The sequence below is a fragment of the Mirounga angustirostris genome, unplaced genomic scaffold (genome assembly GCF_029215605.1).
Source record: "Mirounga angustirostris isolate CCGP_5_RB_7025 unplaced genomic scaffold, mMirAng1.0.hap1 SCAF_5, whole genome shotgun sequence".
Taxonomy (NCBI): Eukaryota; Metazoa; Chordata; class Mammalia; order Carnivora; family Phocidae; genus Mirounga; species Mirounga angustirostris.
In genome coordinates this window covers 68,496,313-68,518,115 of record NW_026991713.1, presented here as the reverse complement: position 1 = coordinate 68,518,115, position 21,803 = coordinate 68,496,313, and the positions used below count along the sequence as shown (strand labels likewise).

General features: G+C 36.2%; 2 protein-coding genes across 2 annotated transcripts; one reads left to right on the top strand and one right to left on the bottom strand.

The window, feature by feature from the left end:
- Positions 1 to 8,359: 8,359 nt before the first annotated feature.
- TWF1 (twinfilin actin binding protein 1) lies at positions 8,360 to 21,790 on the bottom strand. Its single transcript, XM_045873594.3, has 9 exons — positions 21,655 to 21,790; positions 19,928 to 20,005; positions 17,363 to 17,541; positions 15,567 to 15,662; positions 14,291 to 14,395; positions 12,477 to 12,602; positions 12,073 to 12,223; positions 11,788 to 11,909; positions 8,360 to 10,530 (listed from the first exon to the last, which is right to left on the bottom strand). Exons 1-9 carry the CDS (start codon positions 21,677 to 21,679, stop codon positions 10,360 to 10,362), a joined length of 1,053 nt encoding a protein of 350 aa, XP_045729550.1. The 5' UTR covers positions 21,680 to 21,790; the 3' UTR covers positions 8,360 to 10,359.
- LOC123844962 (cytochrome b-c1 complex subunit 7-like) lies at positions 15,734 to 16,472 on the top strand. Its single transcript, XM_064591368.1, has one exon. It carries the CDS (start codon positions 16,098 to 16,100, stop codon positions 16,329 to 16,331), a length of 234 nt encoding a protein of 77 aa, XP_064447438.1. The 5' UTR covers positions 15,734 to 16,097; the 3' UTR covers positions 16,332 to 16,472.
- Positions 21,791 to 21,803: the final 13 nt, after the last annotated feature.

The window sequence follows — 21,803 nt, the reverse complement described above, 5'->3', positions numbered from 1 at the left end:
TACCTTTGGCTCAGGTCATGATCCCAGGGTCCTAGGATCAAGTCCCGCATGGGGCTCCCTGCTCTGCGGGGAGCCTGCTTCTCCCTCTGCCTCTGCCCCTCTCTCTCTCTGTCTCTCATGAATAAATAAATAAGATCTTTAAAAAAAAAAAACCTAAGGGCTGTCTGAATGACAACTGCACATCAGGCAAATGTGAAGAAAGCCACATCAAAACAGGTGGGAGAGGTGGGGACACATCTCACCAAAAACCCCACCCCCAGCACAGAGACCCACAACCGGGAGAAAGCTCAAAACCCAGAGCTTCTCCCCAGGGAGCAAAGGGTGTGAACCCCCATCATGCACCCCAACTTTTAGGGCTTGCATCTTAGAGATAAGCCCCCAAAACATCTAGCGCTGGAAAAAATGGGGGGCTTGTCCCTAGACTCATAGATTGTAGCAATCAGGAAGATAGCTCTTATAGTTCTGTGCACCTGGACTCACCTACCCCAGGTCTCAGCTCAGAGGCAACCAATTGTACCCACCCAGACTTAAAGTGAAGGAAGCTCACCTACTTATATTAAAGCTCTGGCCTGAGAGGCAAGTATCTAATTTAATACATCTTGGAGCCAGCTGGAACATTCTTCAGGGACAGAGACTGGTGGGCACCATCTTCATGCTCTCCCTTTTCTGTGCTCCAGAGCACCAGTAGCCCCAAAAGGGAGCTTTTACATGTGTGGTGCCCTGATCTTTGTGGCTGTTGCCCAGGATACACCTGTGGAACTGACTGGCTCTGGAGGCAGGGGAGCTTGTGTTCCTGGTCCCATGGTATTGTAATAATTGCTGTCATCCAGAAAAGAGCTCAAGTCCTATCTGGTGCCCTAATCTTTGTGGCTGCTACCAGGGGACACTAAAGAGTAACTCAAATCCATAGGAAGAAATTAAAAAAGTTCCAGTAAAGGCAATAGGTAAATATAAAATACATTATAAATATATATTTTGTTTGTGGCTCTTTTTCTCCTATCTTATTTAAAAGATAAGTAAATAAAGCAATAATTATAAATCTGTGTTGGTGGGCATCTCATGTGTTTAAAGATGTAATTTGTATGACAATAATGGCACAAAGAAGTGGACAGGGCACAGACTTATACAGAAACTATTGAAATTAAGTTGATATTACTCCAAACTAGATATTTATAAGATGTCAATTGTAATTCGTAGAGCATCAGTAAGAAAATAATTTTTAAAATATGGTAAAAGAAATGATAAGGAAATTAAAATAGAACATGAAAATATATCTGATATTGGCAGTAATAGGTGAAATGAGTATCAAGAATAACATAACATATAGAAAAATAAATAGCAAAATAACAGATGTGATTCCTACCTTCTCAGTAACTACATTAAATGTGAATGGATTAAACACTCCAACTAAATGGAGACATTGGAAAATGGACAAAAATACATGATCCAACTGTATTCTGTCTAAAAAAGACTTACTTTATACTTAAAGATGGGAATAGGTTGAAAGTAAATGGATTGAAAAAGATATACCATGCAAATAGTAACCAAAAGAGAGTTGGAGTAGCTCTACCAATACTAGACAATATAGATTTTGAGGCTAAAGTTCTTACTATAAACAAAGAACCTTTTTGTAACGCTAAAAGAGTCAACCTATCAAGAAAATACAACAATTACTAACAGATATTCACCTAACAACAGAATCTTAAAATACATGAAGCAAAACAGACACAATTGAGAAAGAAAATAGACAATTCAACAATAATTGCTGCAGATTTTAATGCCACACTTAATGGATAGAACAACTAGGTGGAAGATGACAAGGAAATAGAATACTTGAATAGCACTATAAATCAAATAGACCTCACAAAATCTATAGAACACTCCACCCAACAAAAGCAGAATACACATTCTTCTAAGCTGCGCATGAATAATTCCCTAGGATAGACCATATGTTAGTCCATAAAAGAAGGGTATTAGTTTCCTGTGGCTGGTGTCACAAATTGACACAACCTTGATGACTTAAAACAATAGAAATTAATTCCCTCAAAATTTTAGAGGTTAGAAGTCCAAAATCAATACTGTTGACCAAAATCAAGGTGTGGACATGGCTGCAAATCCTCCAAAAGCTCTAGAGGAGAATCCATTTCTTGCTCCAGCATTGATTGGTTGCCAGCATTTTTAGCTGGTGGCCACATCACTTCAATCTCTGTCTCCATCTTAACATTAGCTTCTGTTCTTCATTTTGTAGTCAAATTTTTTCTGCCTCTCCTTAAAGGATACATGTTATTATATTTAGGGCCCACCTAGATAATCCAGGATAATTTCCTGGTCTCAAAATCCCTAGCTTAGTCACATTTGCAAAGACCCATGTACCAAATAAAGTAACATTTACCAGTTCCAGTAAATAGGACAGGTCTCAATAAATTTCAAGGGATTGAAATCATACAAAACTTGTACTCCAGCCACAGAAGAATTAAATTAGAAATTAATAACAGAAGGAAATTTGGGAAATTCACAAATATGTATAAATTAAATAACACATTCCTAAAAATATGATGCGCCAATAAGAAATCACAAGGCAAATTATAAAATGCTTTGAGGGCGCCTGGGTGGCTCAGTTGGTTAAGCGACTGCCTTCGGCTCAGGTCATGATCCTGGAGTCCCGGGATCGAGTCCCACATCGGGCTCCCTGCTCGGCGGGGAGTCTGCTTCTCCCTCTAACCCTTCCCCCTCTTGCGCTCTCTCTCTCACTCTCTCTCTCTCTCTAATAAATAAATTTAAAAAAAATCTTTAAAATGCTTTGAGATGAATGAAAAACACACAACAGGGGCACCTGGCTGGCTCAGTTGGTTGGGAATCCAACTCTTGATTTCAGCTCTGGTCATGATATCAGGGTTGTGAGATCAAGCCCTGTGTTAGGCTCCACGCTGGGCATGGAGCCTGCTTAAGATTCTCTCTGCCCACTCCCCACAGCGCTCTCTCTGTCTAAAAAACATGCACACACAACAAAACTTATGGGATGCAGCAAAAGCAGTGCCCAGTGTAAACACAAAAATCCATATAAAAAGGATTACACACCAAAACCAATTAGCATTTATCCTGGGAATGAAAGGTTGGTTCAACATACAAAAATCAGTAACTGTACTACATCATTTAAATAGAATAAGACAAAAACCACATGATTGATCGTATCAATAGATGCAGAGAAAGCATTTCACAACATTCAATATTCTTTCATGATAAATTCACTCAGAAATAAAGAATAGAAGGTAACATCCTCAATCTGATAAAGCACATCCACAAAAAAACAAACAAAAACAGAACATCATATTTAATGGTGAAAGACTGAAAGCTTTTTCTCTAAGATCAGGAACACAACAAGGATGTCCTCTCTTCCCTTTCTGTCCAATGTTGTACTGGAGATTTTAGCTGGGCTATCACACAAAACGAAAGAAGAAGCAGGAGAAGGGAGAGGATAAGGGCAGAAAGGGGAAGAGAGAAGAAAGGAGGGAGTAACAGACAGGAAGGGGAGGAAGGGAAAGGAAGAGAAGGAAGGAAAGGAATCCAGGCTAGAAAAAAAGTAAAACTATCTATTTGCTGATGACATGTCTCATTAATGGAAAACTCGAAAGGATCCACATGCACAGAGGGGAAAAAAAAACCTATTAGAGTTAATAAATAAATTTAGCACAGTTGCAGTATACAAGATCAACACATGAAAATGAGTTGTATTTCTGTACATTAGCAATGAGCAATCTGAAAAGGAAACTAAGACAATTTCGCTTACAACATCAAAAAGAATAAAATACTTAGGAATAAATTAGTCAAAGAATTACAAGATTGTACACTAAACTCCACAAATCATTGTTGAAAGAAATTAAAGACAAATAAATGGAAAGACCATCTATGTTTATGGATTGTAAGCCTTAGGGTTAAGATGGCAGTATTTTCTAAATGATCTACAGATTCAGTAAAATCCTTAGCAAAATCTCAGCTGGCTTCTTTGCGGCAATGGACAAGTTGATCCTAAAATTCACTTGGAAAGGTAAGGGAACCAGAAAGCCAATATAATCTTTAAAAAAGATCAAAGTTGGAGGACTCACACTTCCTGAATTCAAAACTTACTACAAAACTACAGTGATCAAGACATTTAGCCAGTAATCAGGACAATGTGGTACTGGCATAAAGATAATAATTGAGAAATTAACTCTCACATATATGGTCAATTGACTTGCCAAGACCATTCAAAGGGAGAAAGAATAGTCATTTTAACGGATAGTGCTGGGACACCTGAACACCTACAAGCAAAAGAGTGAAGATGGACCCCTACCTCACATTATATACTAAAATAAACTCAAAATGGATGGAATACCTAAAGATAAGAGCAAAATTATGAAACTCTTAAAAGAACACAGAGTTTCTTCTTGAATGAGGCAACTGTTTCTTAGATGACACCCAAAGCACAAGCAACCAAAAAAAATATATATATATAAATTAGACTTAATGAAAATTAAAAACTTTTGTGTCTCAAAGAACATTATTAAGAAAATGAAAAGACAATCCATAGAATGGTGTATTTGAAAATCATATATGTGATAAGAATCTGCTATCCAGAATGTAGAAAGCACTCCTACCACTCAATAAAAAAATAAATTGAATGCACAAACAATGAATCATGGAACACTTCATCTAAAACTAATGATGTAATGTATGGGGATTAACATAAGAATAAAAAAATAAATAAATAAATTGAAAAATGAGTAAAGGATCTGGATAGAAATTTCTTCAATATGTACAAGTGGTCAATAAGCATATGAAAAGATGCTCAATACATATACAGGCTTATTTATAGCTCCTTCCAGAAATGGCAAGTACCCCCAGAGAAATAGCAGTCCCCAGATGCTGGATTCATCTTTTTAGAATTCTATCTTTTCCTAGATCTTGGTCTATATTTCTTGACTACCTTGTGAGTGTTCTGATGCCTTCGAGCAGATTTTTTCCCCTAGTTTTCCTCAGGAGGAGGTTTGATCTGAATTACCTGCTCTGCTCTTGGTGAAAGCAGAGTCACCTGGTTTCATTTTCAATTTGGATAGAATTCCATCCCTTCTTTCTCGAAACTTTTTTCTTGGCTTCCTGGTTTTCCTCCTGCCTCTGTTCCTCAGTTTCTTTTGAATACTTCTCTGCCCCCCTCATACCCTGTTAATATTGATGATCCTGTCCTAGATAACTCTTTCTTCTTACTGGACATACCTATCTTGTCCAGTTATGGAGTTTCAAATATCATCCACATGCAGATGACTAGATTTTTCTGGTTCTCATTAGCCACCCAGTCTGAAATATGCTTTTCTCCCCACCAAACTGCACGTCTTGGAATTTCTTAAACATGACATGGCTATCTGTGTATTTATGCATACTACCCATTCTTTTCTTCTGCTTGAAATGCTCTGACCTGCTTTGTCCACCTGGCAAACACATATCAGTTCTTTAAGATTCAGTGCAAGTATCCACTCCACAGTCTTCTCTGATTCCCCAGATAGAAAAAGGTAGCCTCTCCTCTGGGTTCTCATAGTACCCCATTAACAATTAAAAATAATGTTATGTTAATTTATAAACTTGTAATTTTTAAAAAGTTGTATAGTACACTGGTTTTATTAAATGATTATGAACACTGCTCAAAGTGCTTATAACAAACCTGTGAATTTGGTAATATCATTATCCATATTTTACCGATGAGGAACTTGAAGTGAAGTAACTTGCCCAAGGTTATGCAGCTAAGAAATTGCAGAGCTTGGATTTTTACCTCAGGCATCTGACATCAGCCTATAACCTTTACCACTATACTCTATGTCATCATCTAATCATCATCTTCCCTATTATTGTTGAGAGCTAACTGCGGTGCCAAGCATTGTGTTATGAGCATGATCTCATTTAATAACTCTATAAGGTAGATTCTATCTTTTCCTTATTGAGGAAATTGAGGCCCCCAAAGGTTAAGTAACTTCTTCCTAATGTTCATTGTATTAAATTGCAATTGTCCACTCTTCCCTACATACATGCCCTTCGCAATATTCCTCATCAGGAGGTACAGTCTATTTCCCAAGCTCTTAGATCTAGGATGGCCTTGTTACTTGCTTTACTCAGTAGAATGCACCCAAAGTGATGTTGTAGCTCCTAGCCTGGGTCTCAAGAGTCCTTGGGTGCTACTCTCTCTCACAACACTGCCACTGCCATGAGAAAAGCCTGGGCTAACGTGTTGCTGCTGAGAGACCATGCAGAGCAGAGAGACAAGTCATCTCAGGTAACATCATCCTAGACCAGCCAACCTGTCAGCCGTGACTATATGAGAGGTCAACCAACTGCAGACTTGCGGAACGTGACTGCTGTTGTTTTAAACCACCAAATATTGGGGGTAGTTTATGGTATGGTAGAATACATAACCAATTCCGTCATTTAGCCAGTAAGTGGCAGCATCACACACACATACACACAAATGACCCATGCCGTTTCATCCATACAGCTTGGTAATCGGAAACTAAGAAGTACAATTTAGCCTGCATAGCTTGCCTCTTCCCGTTACGCATCCAGGAATTCCCACAGCCTGGCTGAATCCTAGCAAATGCTGATGGTGGTAGAGCTGCACTGGCAGTTGAGTGGAGGCTGGTCTTGGCCTTTCCAGCGCAGTCTGCTGAATAAAGATCCCCACCGGAAGACGCTTGCTGCTCTGGAACGAGTTGATACTCGTCTTTTGTGGTAGAAACCATGGTCCAGAGGACAAGAGGCTCTGTCTGCACTAGTGAGGTTTGCTCTGGCCAGGATGCAGTGTGTCGCCTCTGTGCTACACCGACCACTGCTGGGATGTGCTCTTGTCCCCACTGTTCAAGGAAAGGTAAAATCTCTCATTCTCTTATTCGTTCTACAAATAAAGTATCCACTGTCCTAGACACTGCTGTAGGTGCTGAGGATGCCGCAGGGAATAAAACCAAGTCCCTTCCCCCTGAGCTTGTATTTTAGTGGAAGAGACTAACAATATGCATAGATCGATAATTCCTGAGTGCTTTGAGGAAAAGTAAGACAGGATTAAGGTGAGGACAGGGCGTACAATCAGATTTCGATGTCAGGGAAGACTTCTCTAAGGAGATGACACTTGAGTAGAGACCGGAGTTAAGTGAAGGAGGAACCACATGTAGATACTGGATTAGTGATCCAGTGTGGGGAACAGTGCATTCAGTCCTCCTGAGGCAGCAGCATTCTTGGTCTGTCGAGGTACAGCAAGCAGCTAATGAACTGGAGCCAACTGACCGTGGTGGAAGAGAGCCATGAACCAAGTCATGCGGAAGCTGATGGGCAACAAACAGTAAGAACTAGATTTTAGGGGCGCCTGGGTGGCTCAGTTGGTTAAGCGACTGCCTTCGGCTCAGGTCATGATCCTGGAGTCCCAGGATCGAGTCCCGCATCGGGCTCCCTGCTCGGCAGGGAGTCTGCTTCTCCCTCTGACCCTCCTCCCTCTCATGCTCTCTGTCTCTCATTCTCTCTCTCTCAAATAAATAAATAAATAAAATCTTAAAAAAAAAAAAAAAAAGAACTAGATTTTATTCTGTATGAGATGTTACCTCTATTGATAACTACTATATACCAGTACACAGTACTAAAGAAGACTGTTGACTGAATGGGGAGAAAAAAAATTTGTATCATAAGGCAAACTGTACCCAGTCATGGCAACACATGACTCATTTATGAAACTATGTAATTCCTGGGTCCACCTATTTTATCAAAACCTCTGTATATAAAGCCCCAGAACCCGTACTTTTTAAAAAAGAACCTCTCATCCTTATAATGTATGGCTGTGTATGCAAAGGATATATACCAAACTACAATATGTGTCTCAGGCACATTATAGTTCTGAGTAGAAATACCTTAAAGAGTTTTTTTTTTAACTCTTAAGTTTCTAAAATCAGCCCCTTTAAAGACAACTCTCCATCTTTTGTAATTTGGCCTTAGAAAAAGATCAGTCTGGTGGTGAACTGTACACGGGAATGCATTCAGTATTTGTTGGATGGGTGGCAAGTATCTGAAGAGTTTAGCGTCAAGTGTGTTGGTCATTCTATTGTACAGGGGAGCTTTTATCACAGGACTGTATAACTCATGGCATTTTCATTATTGCTGCAGCAGTAGGAAAGTTCTAATCTAAATTAAGCACAATTTGCCTAGGTTACAAAATATTTAAAATCCTTGATTTAGATAGGTGAATTAAATGCATAGATCAATGGGATTTCTAGCCTATTACCAGACATTGCATTATGCAGAATTATCCAAACGTTTTTTAAAAAAACCTTATGCTAGAAAACAATTTAGTACACAATTTAAAGAGAAAAAGATTTATTGCAATATAAAATGCACTTATAAAATGTCCACAGAAGGCATGTAATTCTTCACTGCTATATAAATTTACCTGGAATACTTTGATCAACTTCTACTGTTATGATATCACCTAAAACATACTGTAAACAATGAGTTATACTCTATAACAAATGCATCACTGATTTTTCAGCAATCTTGGTTTAATAATAATTAGTTTAAGACTATATAATCACATCTATATTCTGGAATGTCCATTTACTTTCATGTAGTGTAGCAGAATTTAGACTATAATTGCACATGAATGGTACAGAAAAACATTCACCACCAAATTATTTTATACCTTCATGACAGGTTTTACATTCTTTCTGATTGAAAATACAGCTTGAGCTATGGTCTGCAACACAGCTCTAGGATTCTCAATGCAGTAATTTGTGTATACGTGTGTCTATGTGGGCACCCATGGAACAACTTAAAGTGTATCTTTAGTAAACAAGTGCAACATTACTGCCAATTACTTTGCATGTTTAAATATTATAGTCTGATTATTTGTAAACAAACAAAACCCCACACAAATACTCTTACCTCTAGAAAAAAAATCCTGTCAACCCATAATTATTCTAATATGCTTTACTTGAACACACATTGAATTTTTGAAAGGTGCATATAGTACCTTAGATAATAAGGTATAAAAATGTGTTTCATATTTTATACTATGAAATGTGCATTTCTAATGTTATATGCAGCATAAAGTTTAGATCAAGAAATTCTAAATCCTGGATCCCCATAGTTCATTTAGAAAACTCCTCAAAGTTATGGCTCTTGCAGCAGGTTTATCAGATTTAACATGACAAAGTGTTCTATCTCCTTCCCTATTTCAAGTATCCAAAAAAAAAAAAAAAAAGGCTCAAAATTTCTGTAGGTTGTAACTGAAAATGCAAAGCTTTAAATAGTTAAATGTGCTCTGAAATAAGATATAAATTGAAACAAGTTTCTTAAGTATTTAATTTGTATTAGGCTGATAAGTACTAGGACTTTCAGTTTTATTAAATGAGTATTTCCTCAAAAATAAAGAACACAATTTGCCTATTAATATATGGTTCTGGGATTCTGGGGAAAAAATCAATCTTGATGTTTAAGATTTTTTCAACACTGTTGACTTTAGTTTTGTTTTCTTTTTAATGATGTTAATTTAATATTCAATCTGAACATAGATATTTAGCCTCAAACTACTTAGAATGAAATGAGTTACTTCTGAAAAGGAAACTTTAAAGCACTAGAAAGAGAATTTACTAAAGCTGTTTAATATGTCTTTCAACGTCATCAGAAATCCTGCAGTATAGAAAATATCTGGTACCTTTAAGGTTTCAGAATGAACTGATCTTCTGAAATTTTAATGCCATTTACAAAACCAAAAAAGTCAAGTAGAAAAGACTGCTGCAATAAAGCACTGTTTCTAAAAGTTGCAGACATGATCCCATCATCTGAGAGCTAAGCACTGCTTCTCAGAGTCAGCAACTTTTCACCTTTACCTAGGCACACTAAGTTCTCAGCTGAGAAAATAATCTAACCTGGTCCTTAACATATTCATTGAGTAGTATGAATATTTTAAGGTCTTTCTCCCTTCAAGAAGAAAACTTGATGTCTCACTAAAGAGTAGTAAGGAGTGTATCTTACTTTGAGACATCAGACTTTCTGGAACTGGCCCAACTGTATAAAATTTTAAGAAGTGTGTGAAAGTATGGAATCATTATTAATCTGTGAAAACAGTGTGACAAAATTAAACATCACTATGTCGAACCCTTTTCTAGCATTAACTTAAAAATAGAGATCATGAGTCTTCTATAACCTTAATTTTAAAAACACACAGAAGTGAAAAGTGCTATTTTTCAAAAAGTACAATTTTTTTCCCTACTATGTATCGACATGGAATGATTTCAGTTCTCCTGTACTAAAAGCTGGACTTTTAAAAAAACTAGTATTGTAATGCTTAATATAATGATTTTAATCAGCAGTGGCTTCACTTTCAGCTGGACCCCTAATAAGTCTTCGAATTCCTCTTTTTCCTGCAGGACCTTTTGGTTTTGCAAAACTTTGCTTATGTGCATGCTGCTTTGGATGTACTTCTTCATAAAGGAAGTCTGCTGTCAACTCATCCCCGTTGTCTATCTCAATCTGTAAGAGATGGAATTAAGTGTGATCCTGTATGAAAAAGACAACATTCAAAACCTAATACAAGCAAGGAGCCAGTTTTCAGGTGTGAATGCTCACAAATAAATACATAATACCCATTCCAGCAGGAGAGTATCAAGGACCATATGTAAACAGTTTCACTTTCACCTTTTTTTTTTTTGGAGCAGGGCGGTGGTGCATTGCCTGAATACATAATCAGCAATAATCATTTTCTATTTGGTTCCCTCTTTCTTCTCCTATTTAATGCATAAGAAGCCACCACTATATTCTCAAGTTGTTCTGCTTTGGTACAATATACATATTCAAGAAACATTACTCACTGGCCCCTCTGTTACCTGAGTCACTTGAAATCACTCTAGAACAGGGCCAACTTTAGCCCGAATTAAGAGTGTGTTTTACATTTTTAAAGGGTTATAAACATAAAATAATAAAACAAACAAGAATATGTAACAAAGACCATATGTGGCCTGGTGAAGCCTAGAATATTTACTATCAGCTCTTCTAATAAAAAAGTCAGCCAGTCCCTGCTATACCTTACAAACTTAAAAAGCTTGAAGGGTTCAGTACCTAGAACACTGGTAGTTTTAGGGACCTGTGTTTTAATGAGTTGAAGGGCTCAAGAATAAACCACATCTTTCCCCGTGCCTCATTTGCATGTAAGAAAATAAATTTAATAAAATTGGTAGCTTAGCTCCCCAAATTCAAATGTTTATGCCCATTCCCTTTCTCAACAACTAGATTCTCAACATCCCATGATTCAGTTATAAATGGAGACTGTAGTTCCTTATTAATAGCAAGTGTTGAGACAATCACAAGTATGTAGCTCTAGCAGCACTGTCCAACAGAACTTTCTGCAATATGGAAATGTTTTCTAAATTCTGCACTGTCCAATACAGACAGTAGCCACTAGCCACGAGTAGCTAATGAACACCTGAAATGTGTGTAGTATGATTAAGAAACTGAATTTTAAATTTTACTTAGTTTTAATTTATATTTAAATTTAAATAGCCATATGTAGCTTATGGCTACATATTAAAGAGTACAGATCTATAAGTGGAGACTGGAGTAATGATGGATCATCCTCAAGCACTTAGAGTAGAGGAGACCCTAAGGATTTATGTGAGAACAAGAAAAAAATACCTTCATTAATAAATCATAATACATCACAAACTACCTGGAAAAGACAATAAAGATCTAACAAAAACTGAAATTTTAAAATAGATAGATAGGTAACTTTACCTTTCTAATGACATCCATTTGTAGTTGTCTTTCTACAATTTCTAGCAGAGGGCTCTTGCAGCTAGAATACAGCATCCGTTCTCTTATACTGCATGTGTATCCAGGCATTGAATAAATAAAAACTGTAAGTTAAAATAATAAATACAATTAGCAATACATCAATTAAAGCAAATACTAAGCCTCACAGAACTATAACTAAGTCCTCTGGGCAAGAAGTAAGAATACAGTGCTAAAAAAATCAATAAACCAAATGAAAATAACATGTTAAAACAATATATTATCTACCTATGGACTCCAAATAGTCTCCTTCATGGGAATGTTTATACAAGAAGAAATGGTAACGTGCTGAATCCTTGGGAATCCTCTTTGGCAAATCTTTTAGTTCTGTATTTGTTGTGTTGGCCAAAATTATAATTTCATTTTTTATATCTATTTCCTGTCAATAAGAAATACATTCATTAAAATAGATACACAGCAATTTAAAATTTATAGTAAAAAACACTAGGAGACAAGGGGAAACTTACACAGGTTTGACTTTTCACAATGAACATATATTGTCTCATAATTTTAAGAAAATGAATAAAAAAATCAGGAAACAAAACAATTTTAAATCCATTAAAAATAAACCTTGTATGCGCCATGAGCCACCAAAAACAGCAGCCAGTTCATAATTATCATATGTCTCTTACCAATTGCACATAGTTGAGCTGTCTGTTACTTAACTGTTCCAAAGCCTGAAAAGCTTCTCGAGAAATAGGAAATGCTACTCCTTGTAGTGTTTGATGCTTAGTGTCCACACCCACGTCAGTTTGTACCTAAGTATGACAGATTTAATTTACTGATGAAGTTTTAGCATTTAGTAGTGTCATACGGCAAAGATAAGAAAACCCAATCTCTATCAAGTGTCATTCCACCCTTGCCCATTTTAATATAAGTAAAATTAACATTTAAAGTATTACGAACTTAAAAAGCAAGTAATTTTTCACATTTGTTCATGTTCTGCTAGCATTCTGTCGACATGCAGAGTGCATGACACATCTTTATGAAATGTTGGGAGTGAACATTTGAGTGAGTATGCAGTGTTAGTGGGGCTTTGGGGGGGAGGTTGTTTATATGTTTGGTTTGGCACATTTGCAATGAACTTCATAAGTTCTTTCAAGTGTCCTCAGTTTACACCTTTAATTACAAAATTTTACTTGATAAAATTTATGAACAGTGTGATATATATACAATATGTATCAAACTTTACTTTGTTCTGTTAGACATAAAATGCAACACAAACACCATGCATTGAATTGAAAGGAGTACGAACAGTATACAAAGACACAACACAGCTCAACAAATTATACTACTGCAGAAGTTCCAGACTTTGAGCTTTCATTACTAAGAACATGGGTGTGCAAATATAGATGAGTACTTTAAGAAAGCTTTCAATGTACATGTTTTAAGACTTTTATACTCAAATGATAGCTAGTATAGGGTCTCATTTGCAGTGTTGCAACAGAAAGTCAAATAGAAATTTTACTTTTAAAAAAACGAATGGAGATTCTACAGCATAAATGATACTGGATAATGAAAACATCATAAAACATATGCAAATGCATACCCCAATACGATCCTCTGGGTTCTGATTGCAAGGAATAAAACAAACTATCAAACTTGCAAAAAAAAAAAAATCACATAAAAATCTTTACTCAAATAACTTGAGTTAAAATAATATAAAGATAGATCCTTGCTCTCAGGTTAATATTAAATAATATTAAATCACTTTCCAGACTGATTCCTATTAGTTGGTTACTCAGACTAGTGAATAGTGGTTTCTGCTACTTGTTCTTTCCTATAAAATCCCAGTAGAAATATAGTAACTATTCTAACTTGTAATTAGAACAGCTGCAGTAAACACATTAGAAATATGATAAACTATAATATGGACGAAATTTATTGACTCTAATATAACTGAGCTAATAAACAAGTACTCAAAACACCATCTCCCATATATACATATGCATCCAAGTAGTGTTCAGAGAAGTTAATTTATAGAGCTCCTAGAAATACTAAATATCTTATAGCATTTACATTTTACTCTCTTTAGTCACCAAACAGAATAATGTAATAAAACAATAGAATGTAACAAAACAAACCTGCTTCGGCAACCTCATTAGAGAGAATTCTTTGCCCAAAATGGGTAACACACATTTTTCCCATTTATCTAGTATTCAAAGTACAAAGTTAAAAAAAGTTGTACTTCCAACAGGAAGATTTACTATTCCGTCACATACATTACAAATATAGGAGGAAGTTACTTATGAAATTAATACAAATTTTAATATTTACTGTTAACTTTTTTCCTGAAAATACAATGAGCACAGTCTTGTCTCTAAACTATACAGAATAAATGCAAGCTACCTAACTTACTTATTCTCTAGTTACCTCTACATCTATTAATTAAAAATATTTTTTCAAACACTTAAAATCTCGCAAGAGTATCAAAACTGTAATTTACCTCATTAATTTTAATCTGCCGTAATTCTTCCTCAGCTGCAGTCAATGGGGCAGGAGAAGACTGTGACACCAAGTATTTTTTATAACCATATAATGATACATCTTCCTGTAAACACAGAAATGGATTGTTACTAGTTATTCCCTAGACAACCTCCATGAAGTCACTTTAGGAAAAACAAAATTATTAATTTAACATAAAACATTTTGATTGAAAAATAGTATCAAGAATTTTACTATTTCTTATTTTTCAAAAATCCTCTTTCAAAAAATTTTTCAAAAAAATTTAAGGGGGAGTACTTACTCTTCATTTCCTTAAGCTTCCCTAAAGTTTTCTAGTTACTAATGGGTATGAGTGTGGTGGTGGTGATGTCAGTCAAATGATGAACTTGGTCATGTTCAAGTCTACAGGATGATTATAATTAACTTACTGGGGAAGTCTGACCCATAACTATTCAATAATCAACACATTCAGATTCTGAATTCTCTATTTTACTGATTTATACAATTTCTCTATAGTTTTTCATAGAAAATGATTATAGCTCTTATTTAAAAGAATAAAATATTCCAAAGAGGTCTACTTTTTCATCAAAATTTTGTGATTTGAAAGAATGAGAATAGAAAAGAACTGAGAAAACAGGCCACCTCACAATTAATGGTGAACAAGCAAAATATTCCCATCCAGTCTTGTGGTCTATCCACTAGATAATATTACTGTTCAAAACATATTTCATTTTTCTTAATTTGTGTATATATGTATAAATATATCTCTTTACCATATAATTTTTATTAAAGTAAATTCTTAATCATTTACTAATTAAATGTATTTAATCAACTATCCCAATTAATTATCAATCAATTTATCTGCCTCAATGTTCCTGGTTTAAATAATATGCATAGTTACTGCTTCTACATGGGTATAAATGCCCAAAATATCTAAAAATTAACATCTCTTTCAAGTAGTCTCTCATTTTTCTGAACCTCTTTCCCTATCCTTAAAGTGAAAAGGCTGAACTAAATGAGGGGTTAAACTAGATGATCTCTAAGGTATCGTGTAGTTTCTAAAGACTAACAAAGGATATTCCAACATATTTTAAAAGGGTAAGTACATGTTTTAGTTAACTTGCTTATCATATGAAATATAGTAATATTTTCTCTTATTCTTATGTTTACAGATTCATTAGTCTGATTTCGTATCAATTACCCATTACCTAGAAGTCCTTATATTGGTTTAATTCCAACACGTGGAATCCACATATATATAAATATAAGTTTTGTACCTTTACTGTTCCAAATACTTCATCCTTAATGTGGCCACCTCCAAATTCCTTTTTCAGAGTTGCTCTTGTTGCCGCATACAACATTTTTTGACGAACCTAGTAAGTTGTGTAAGTTTACTTAGTTTATAGATGAAAACTATCATTACAAAAGAAAGTATTTTCTGAATGTATTAAAATCTTCAAGCACATTAAACATAAACTGTGATAAAGCTGAAGTCCAGGGGCTGCAATATGCTAAAGTATATGTGTACAAGTAGCCATCGTAACACTTCATCTATTAAGGTAGATTTCAATTTATAATATGTCATATTTTACAAAAATTGGGAAACTAAATTTTAAAAACTTACTTTTCAAAGTATACAAGGAGTTCAAGAATTAAAAAAAAAAAACTACTTAAAATACTACTTTAAGGGCAACGCTGCAGCCTCGGGTCAAAATGCGAGTAGGCCTGCAGTTGCACCATCAAGCCGGTGGCTGCAGGGTATTCGAAAATGGTACTACAATGCTGCAGGGTTCAATAAACTGGGGTTAATGAGAAATGATACAATATATGAGAATGATGATGTGAAAGAGGCCATAAGGCTTCCTGAGAACCTTTATAATGACAGGATGTTTCGCATTAAGAGAGCACTGGACCTGACCATGAGGCATCAGATCTTGCCTAAAGAGCAGTGGACAAAATATGAGGAGGATAAATTCTACCTTGAACCATATCTGAAAGAAGTTATTCGGGAAAGAAAAGAGAGAGAATGGGCAAAGAAATAATGATGGAGTTGAAATCTGTGGTTGCAGCTGCCCTCAAATATCTTTAAGAAGTTGAATAAACCTGAAATGTACAATTTAGAACTATCTGAGCTGCAAATGTATTACTTTAAATAAATGTCTATGGTGATTAAAAAAAAAAAATACTACTTTAAGATATGAGGAAGAAAACATCACTTGAAATAAAGTAACCTGGATACTGACATTTTACTCAAAGCAAATCAAGATCAGATGTTACTAATTAAGCTGTTTAAGAATCAAATGTTGGGCGCCTGGGTGGCTCAGTTGGTTAAGCGACTGCCTTCGGCTCAGGTCATGATCCTGGAGTCCCAGGATCGAGTCCCGCATCGGGCTCCCTGCTCGGCAGGGAGTCTGCTTCTCCCTCTGACCCTCCCCCCTCTCATGCTCTCTGTCTCTCATTCTCTCTCTCTCAAATAAATAAATAAAATCTTTAAAAAAAAAAAAAAAAGAATCAAATGTTTATGGCATACCTATGGCATATACCATTCTATGAGGAATACAAAGATGAAAACAACTACAATAAAAACTATTATTAAAGAATCTAATAGCAACTGTTGAAAACTACTAAAGGTAACTGCCAACCAATAGAAATAGTTTTATAATACTGCATCGTCAAATCCAGTAATCTGAATCATTCTAACTTTCCTAAAAGAAATACTTGTGTGTATGCCTATCATTTGAATGGTAGCTAGTAAGAGTATTTACTATAACATTCAATTAGGTCTCAGAATTATTCCAAGTATTATTTTCAGAGCATAGTCATTTATATATAATTGACAAAGATATTTAAATTTAAAATCAGTAATAATTCTGTTGATTTCAAGGGCAAGACTTCTGAATCTAAGTATATTACTCCCGACTCTACATTACCAATATGAGGATTTTCTTCATGATCACTCCCTTCAATGGGAAATAACTATTGCTTCTTAACTTTCTCTTGGCCTAGGACTATTTCAGAAAAAAAAAAAATTTCTAGCATTTAATGTTAAACAAGTTACAAAAAAGTTACTTACATGAGAATGATCTGGAGACCAGGCAATGAATATCCATTCATATCCCTGGGCATTCTGAGAATCTAACCTGAATAATATATAGCATGGTTGTTTGTCCTCCAGTAGGGGTAAAACAAAGGAATCATAATCCTTATCCCAGGAATCTGAAGGCTGACTACATGATCCAATCACAAGTTTCTCTATGAAGAACAATTTTTAAAAGACACATGAATTGTTTTAAATACCAAATGGTAATGAAGAAAAGAATAAACTAATAATACAGTCATCTCCTATTACTATTATTCATATCAAGAAGTTACACCTGGGTGGCTCAGTCAGTTAAGCATCTCCTTGGGTTCAAGTCATGATCCCAGGGTCCTGGGCATGGCATCAGGCTCCCTGCTCAGAGGGGAGTCTGCTTCTCCCTCTGCCCCTCCCCCCCACTCGTGTTTTCTCTCAAATAAATAAACAAAATCTTAAAAAAAAAAAAACATATGAAGATTTTATGACTAGCATGGTTAAAATGTTTTATTTAATAAACACAAGAAAAGGGCGCCAGGGTGGCTCAGTCGTTAAGCGTCTGCCTTCGGCTCAGGTCATGATCCCAGGGTCCTGGGATCAAGCCCGCATTGCATCGGGCTCCCTGCTCCGCGGGGTGTCTGCTTCTCCCCCTCCTTCCTGCTCGAGCTCTCTCTATCTCTGTCTCTCTCAAATAAATAAAGAAAAGAAAAGAAAGGAAGTATTAAAACCAGGTTTAGTGCTTACTTGGCCATAATGCTACAAATAAAAAACTTTTGTCCAGAAGCATAAATTGGTGCAGCCATTTGGCAGAATCAAGTAAAACTGTGAATGTTCTCTGCATAGAAAATCTCTTACATTAAAAAAAAAAAACCTAGAAGACAAATTAAAAAAAAAAAAGAAAGAAAATCTCTTAAACATACGTTCACTGCACTATATAAGAACAGTGGAAGCTGCAAGTACCCTAAGTGTTCATCAGTAAGAGAATGATCACATACTATGTGGCATAGTTATATGATGAATTCATATTTAAAAATAGTGAGCTCTTTGTCAAAACTAATTACAAAAATAATGTTTACAGAAAAAAGATCCAGAATATCAGTTTACATGAACTTAAAAACTCAAAACAGCACTATAAGCTATCTAGGAATACATATAAAAACTGCAAAAATATAAAAACTCCTAATATAGTTGCTTCAGGAAGAGGAGGTCAGGAAGTGAAACTGTTTAAAGGGGATGCCCTTATATCACAAAAATATTAAGTTTAAAAAAAGCTGAAGCAAATATGATAAAATATTAGCAGTCATTAAGGGGAGATCGAAGTATTTGTTGTTTTTTTAATTCCTTTTCATTTCCTTAAAAATTTTCCTCAAAACAAAAAGATCAGAAAATGATGATTTAGGAAAGAGTGTCATTTTCCTTCTGTAGTGATCCTAGTTACACAAACTTTTCCATTTTAGTCACTTAACTAGTCAGTTAGGAAGTGATGGCCTCTAAAATTTAGCTCAATATTCCTAAAATATGCTGCTTTACAGTATATGTTTATTCCTATCGAGTGTGGCAATATATATTTACAACAACTGCATATTTTTCAAACTACTCTGGTATTTTTAATATATAAGTAGAAAATGGAAAGCAAATTAAGTTTACTTCCAGTTTATAAAAGAACAAGTTATTTTTCCAAAGCAAAGTATTTCCAGGTATTTAAGAAATTAGACCAATGGAATATATATATATATATATATATATTTTTTTTTAAAGATTTTATTTATTTATTTGAGAGAGAATGAGAGACAGAAAGCATGAGAAGGAGGAAGGTCAGAGGGAGAAGCAGACTCCCTGCTGAGCAGGGAGCCTGATGCGGGACTCGATCCAGGGACTCCAGGATCATGACCTGAACCTAAGGCAGTCGCTTAACCAACTGAGCCACCCAGGCGCCCACCAATGGAATATTTTAAGACATTCATTTGCAAGAATATTAATTGTCCAAATTCAAATATAGCCACATTAAAAGATTCTCCCACCCAATTTCCCTGCTATAGAATTATTTTGAAAGGATCAATTTACAGTTTATTACATTCTTAGAACTTTGTCCCAAAACAAGAAAGGGGGAATCATTTCTTCAGCACAAATTACAATCAAGTGGAGAAAATGGGAGTTTGAAATCCTTTGTTTCTACTACAAAACTAACTTTACTGAGTAACAATTCTCAAGTAATTTTTGGGGGGTGTTGGGAGAGACACCTGTTTACTGATTTCCATTCCAGAGATAGAAGCACTAACATTAGAAATGGGTTATGGTACAAAAACTGAGACAAAAAGTAAAAGAGGAAGATGTCACACCAAAAAAAAATCTTTCTGTTTCCCTGATAGTCAACTACAGAATTCAGAGGATAGGCAGCAGCCAATGGGACATGACCAAATGTACAGGATCCACGTTACCTAAAGGCAAGCTTTGAACTTGCTTCACATTAATTAACAGTTCCAATCACTGACCATGACTTAGAAATTTAAAAATATAACACTCAATAATCTAAGGACAAACAATATTTTAAAATGTATAACTAACCATTTTCAATAGATATTTTTAGAAGTCTGTATTTTCCATTTCTTGCTCTGGCAAAGATATCTTTAACATCTTCACTTGCTGTGGAAAAAGACAGACAAGTAAACCCATTTTTTATACTTATGTGTTAATACTTTCAAATGTTATTTAAATAAGGAGAAATGAATTGTAATAGAAGAAAAAATCTTGAGTATGTAGCATCCCCTTACTATCAGTAATTTAAACTACAAAACTTAAAGATATAACATAGCAGACACTGTACACAGCTAAGAAATATTAATATAGCTTAAAAGTATATTACTACTAATTCTAATCTGTTTTAACTAGATAATTCCAAAACAGAAATAACACTGGGAGTGAAAATACTAAAATTATTCAAATCCAATAATGAATAAATTACGATTTTAAAAAACACCTCTTGCTTGGTTGAAAATTGTTGAAAACCTTTCATTCTCTTCTAGTCCAATTTCAAAATTATAATAAAGATTCAATTCATTTCTATATTTTCACATTAAAAACAACCGTAAATATCAGATATCCTATCCCGATTAAACAAAAAAGTCAATAAAATGCATTCAAGCTTGTACTTCCGGTAATATTTTTCTAACTGGTATTTCTCAAAAAGCTAGAGTTAAGTTCACTAAGCAAATATATATTTAATAACCCTTCTGTTCCCATTAAAGCTTCAATTTCATTCTGATTTCATCCTTGGGTTGTATACTGAAAGCAAGAACCACTATTTAAGGAGTGATTGCTATAAGGCTCAAACATGAAAATCAATAATTACATATTTAAGTCTAACTCGGACAAACAAAACTGCTTTTAGGTTTGAGAGTATTTTGCTTGTGTTTGTGTGCGCAGGGAGAGGGGTGGGGTGGTCAAAGACTCATACGAACAAAACACAAGTAAATGTTCATCTGGGAAAGATTCGCGGTCTATTAACAGGAAGAGCGTGGGTTTATATTGGCACTCGTTAAGTAATCGCGAGTAACCCCGGGATATATTATTTGATTCTGATGAGGTGAGCGCTTCCAGACTGCCCATTTTCAAACCAAGAAATAATGGAGGTCAGATACAATTGCACACTGAACTGCCTTCACGGTATGATCGAATACAGCCGCAAAGACCAGGATTTTCAGTTCCCTGGGGAAGTACCTAAGAAAAAAATCAAAACACCCCATACTCAGGATTTCTCAGAACGTAAATTCATGTTTCCGTTTTAGAAGAAAGTGCTGAAGAGTCTGGGAAGCACCTTTACTGGGAGTGAAAAAGATTCCAGTATCTTTCGTTCTATAATCAAAATCCTGTAACAATCTCCTTCGCACTGTGAAAGGGAAATTCGCCCGTCTCTCTACAGCAAGAGGAGCCCCGGTCGCCTCCACTGTTTCAGGTCTCCCCTACCGGATAAAAAGGGGGAAAGTTGGGCTACCGTCAGGGGCGCTGGAAGGCACACCCCCTTCACCCAGGCCTCCTCGGAAACGAATTTCCCCCGCTTCTGCGAATTTCGGGTCAGTCTGTAACGTGTCGGCGGCCGGGCCGGGCTGGGAGGGACGCGGGCCGGGAGCGCCCGGGACCGGAACGCTCGGAGAGGCGCAGAGGCCCGGCGTGCCCCGCGAGACCGGCTCCCTTCCTCCGGGCCCGACTGCAGCCCTGCCAGTCCCGCAGCCCGCCCGGCTCGGCCGCAGCCTCCCGGGAGCCCCTTTCCCGCGCGCCGCTTCGGGCGCGGTTACCTTGGATGCCGGTCTGATGGGACATGGCGGCGGCCGCGGGCTCCCGGCTCCGGCGCTAAGTGCTGAGAGCGGCCCCGGCCGGCGCCTCCAGGAAGTGGCGGCTCCTCCGCCTGCCGCGGCGCGTCATCGGCCTGCGACCCGCGGCCGCC

What these genes read in the sequence shown, in the direction of transcription:
- LOC123844962 (XM_064591368.1), top strand. Translation starts at nt 16,098, where the DNA reads ATGAGAAATGATACAATATATGAGAATGATGATGTGAAAGAGGCCATA.
- TWF1 (XM_045873594.3), bottom strand. Translation starts at nt 21,679, where the DNA reads ATGTCCCATCAGACCGGCATCCAAG. An exon ending in CCATCAGACCGGCATCCAAG is followed by an intron (nt 20,006 to 21,654) that starts GTAACCGCGCCC and finishes CTTTTTCCACAG; the next exon opens with CAAGTGAAGATGTTAAAGAT. An exon ending in AAGTATTTGGAACAGTAAAG is followed by an intron (nt 14,396 to 15,566) that starts GTACAAAACTTA and finishes CTGTGTTTACAG; the next exon opens with GAAGATGTATCATTATATGG.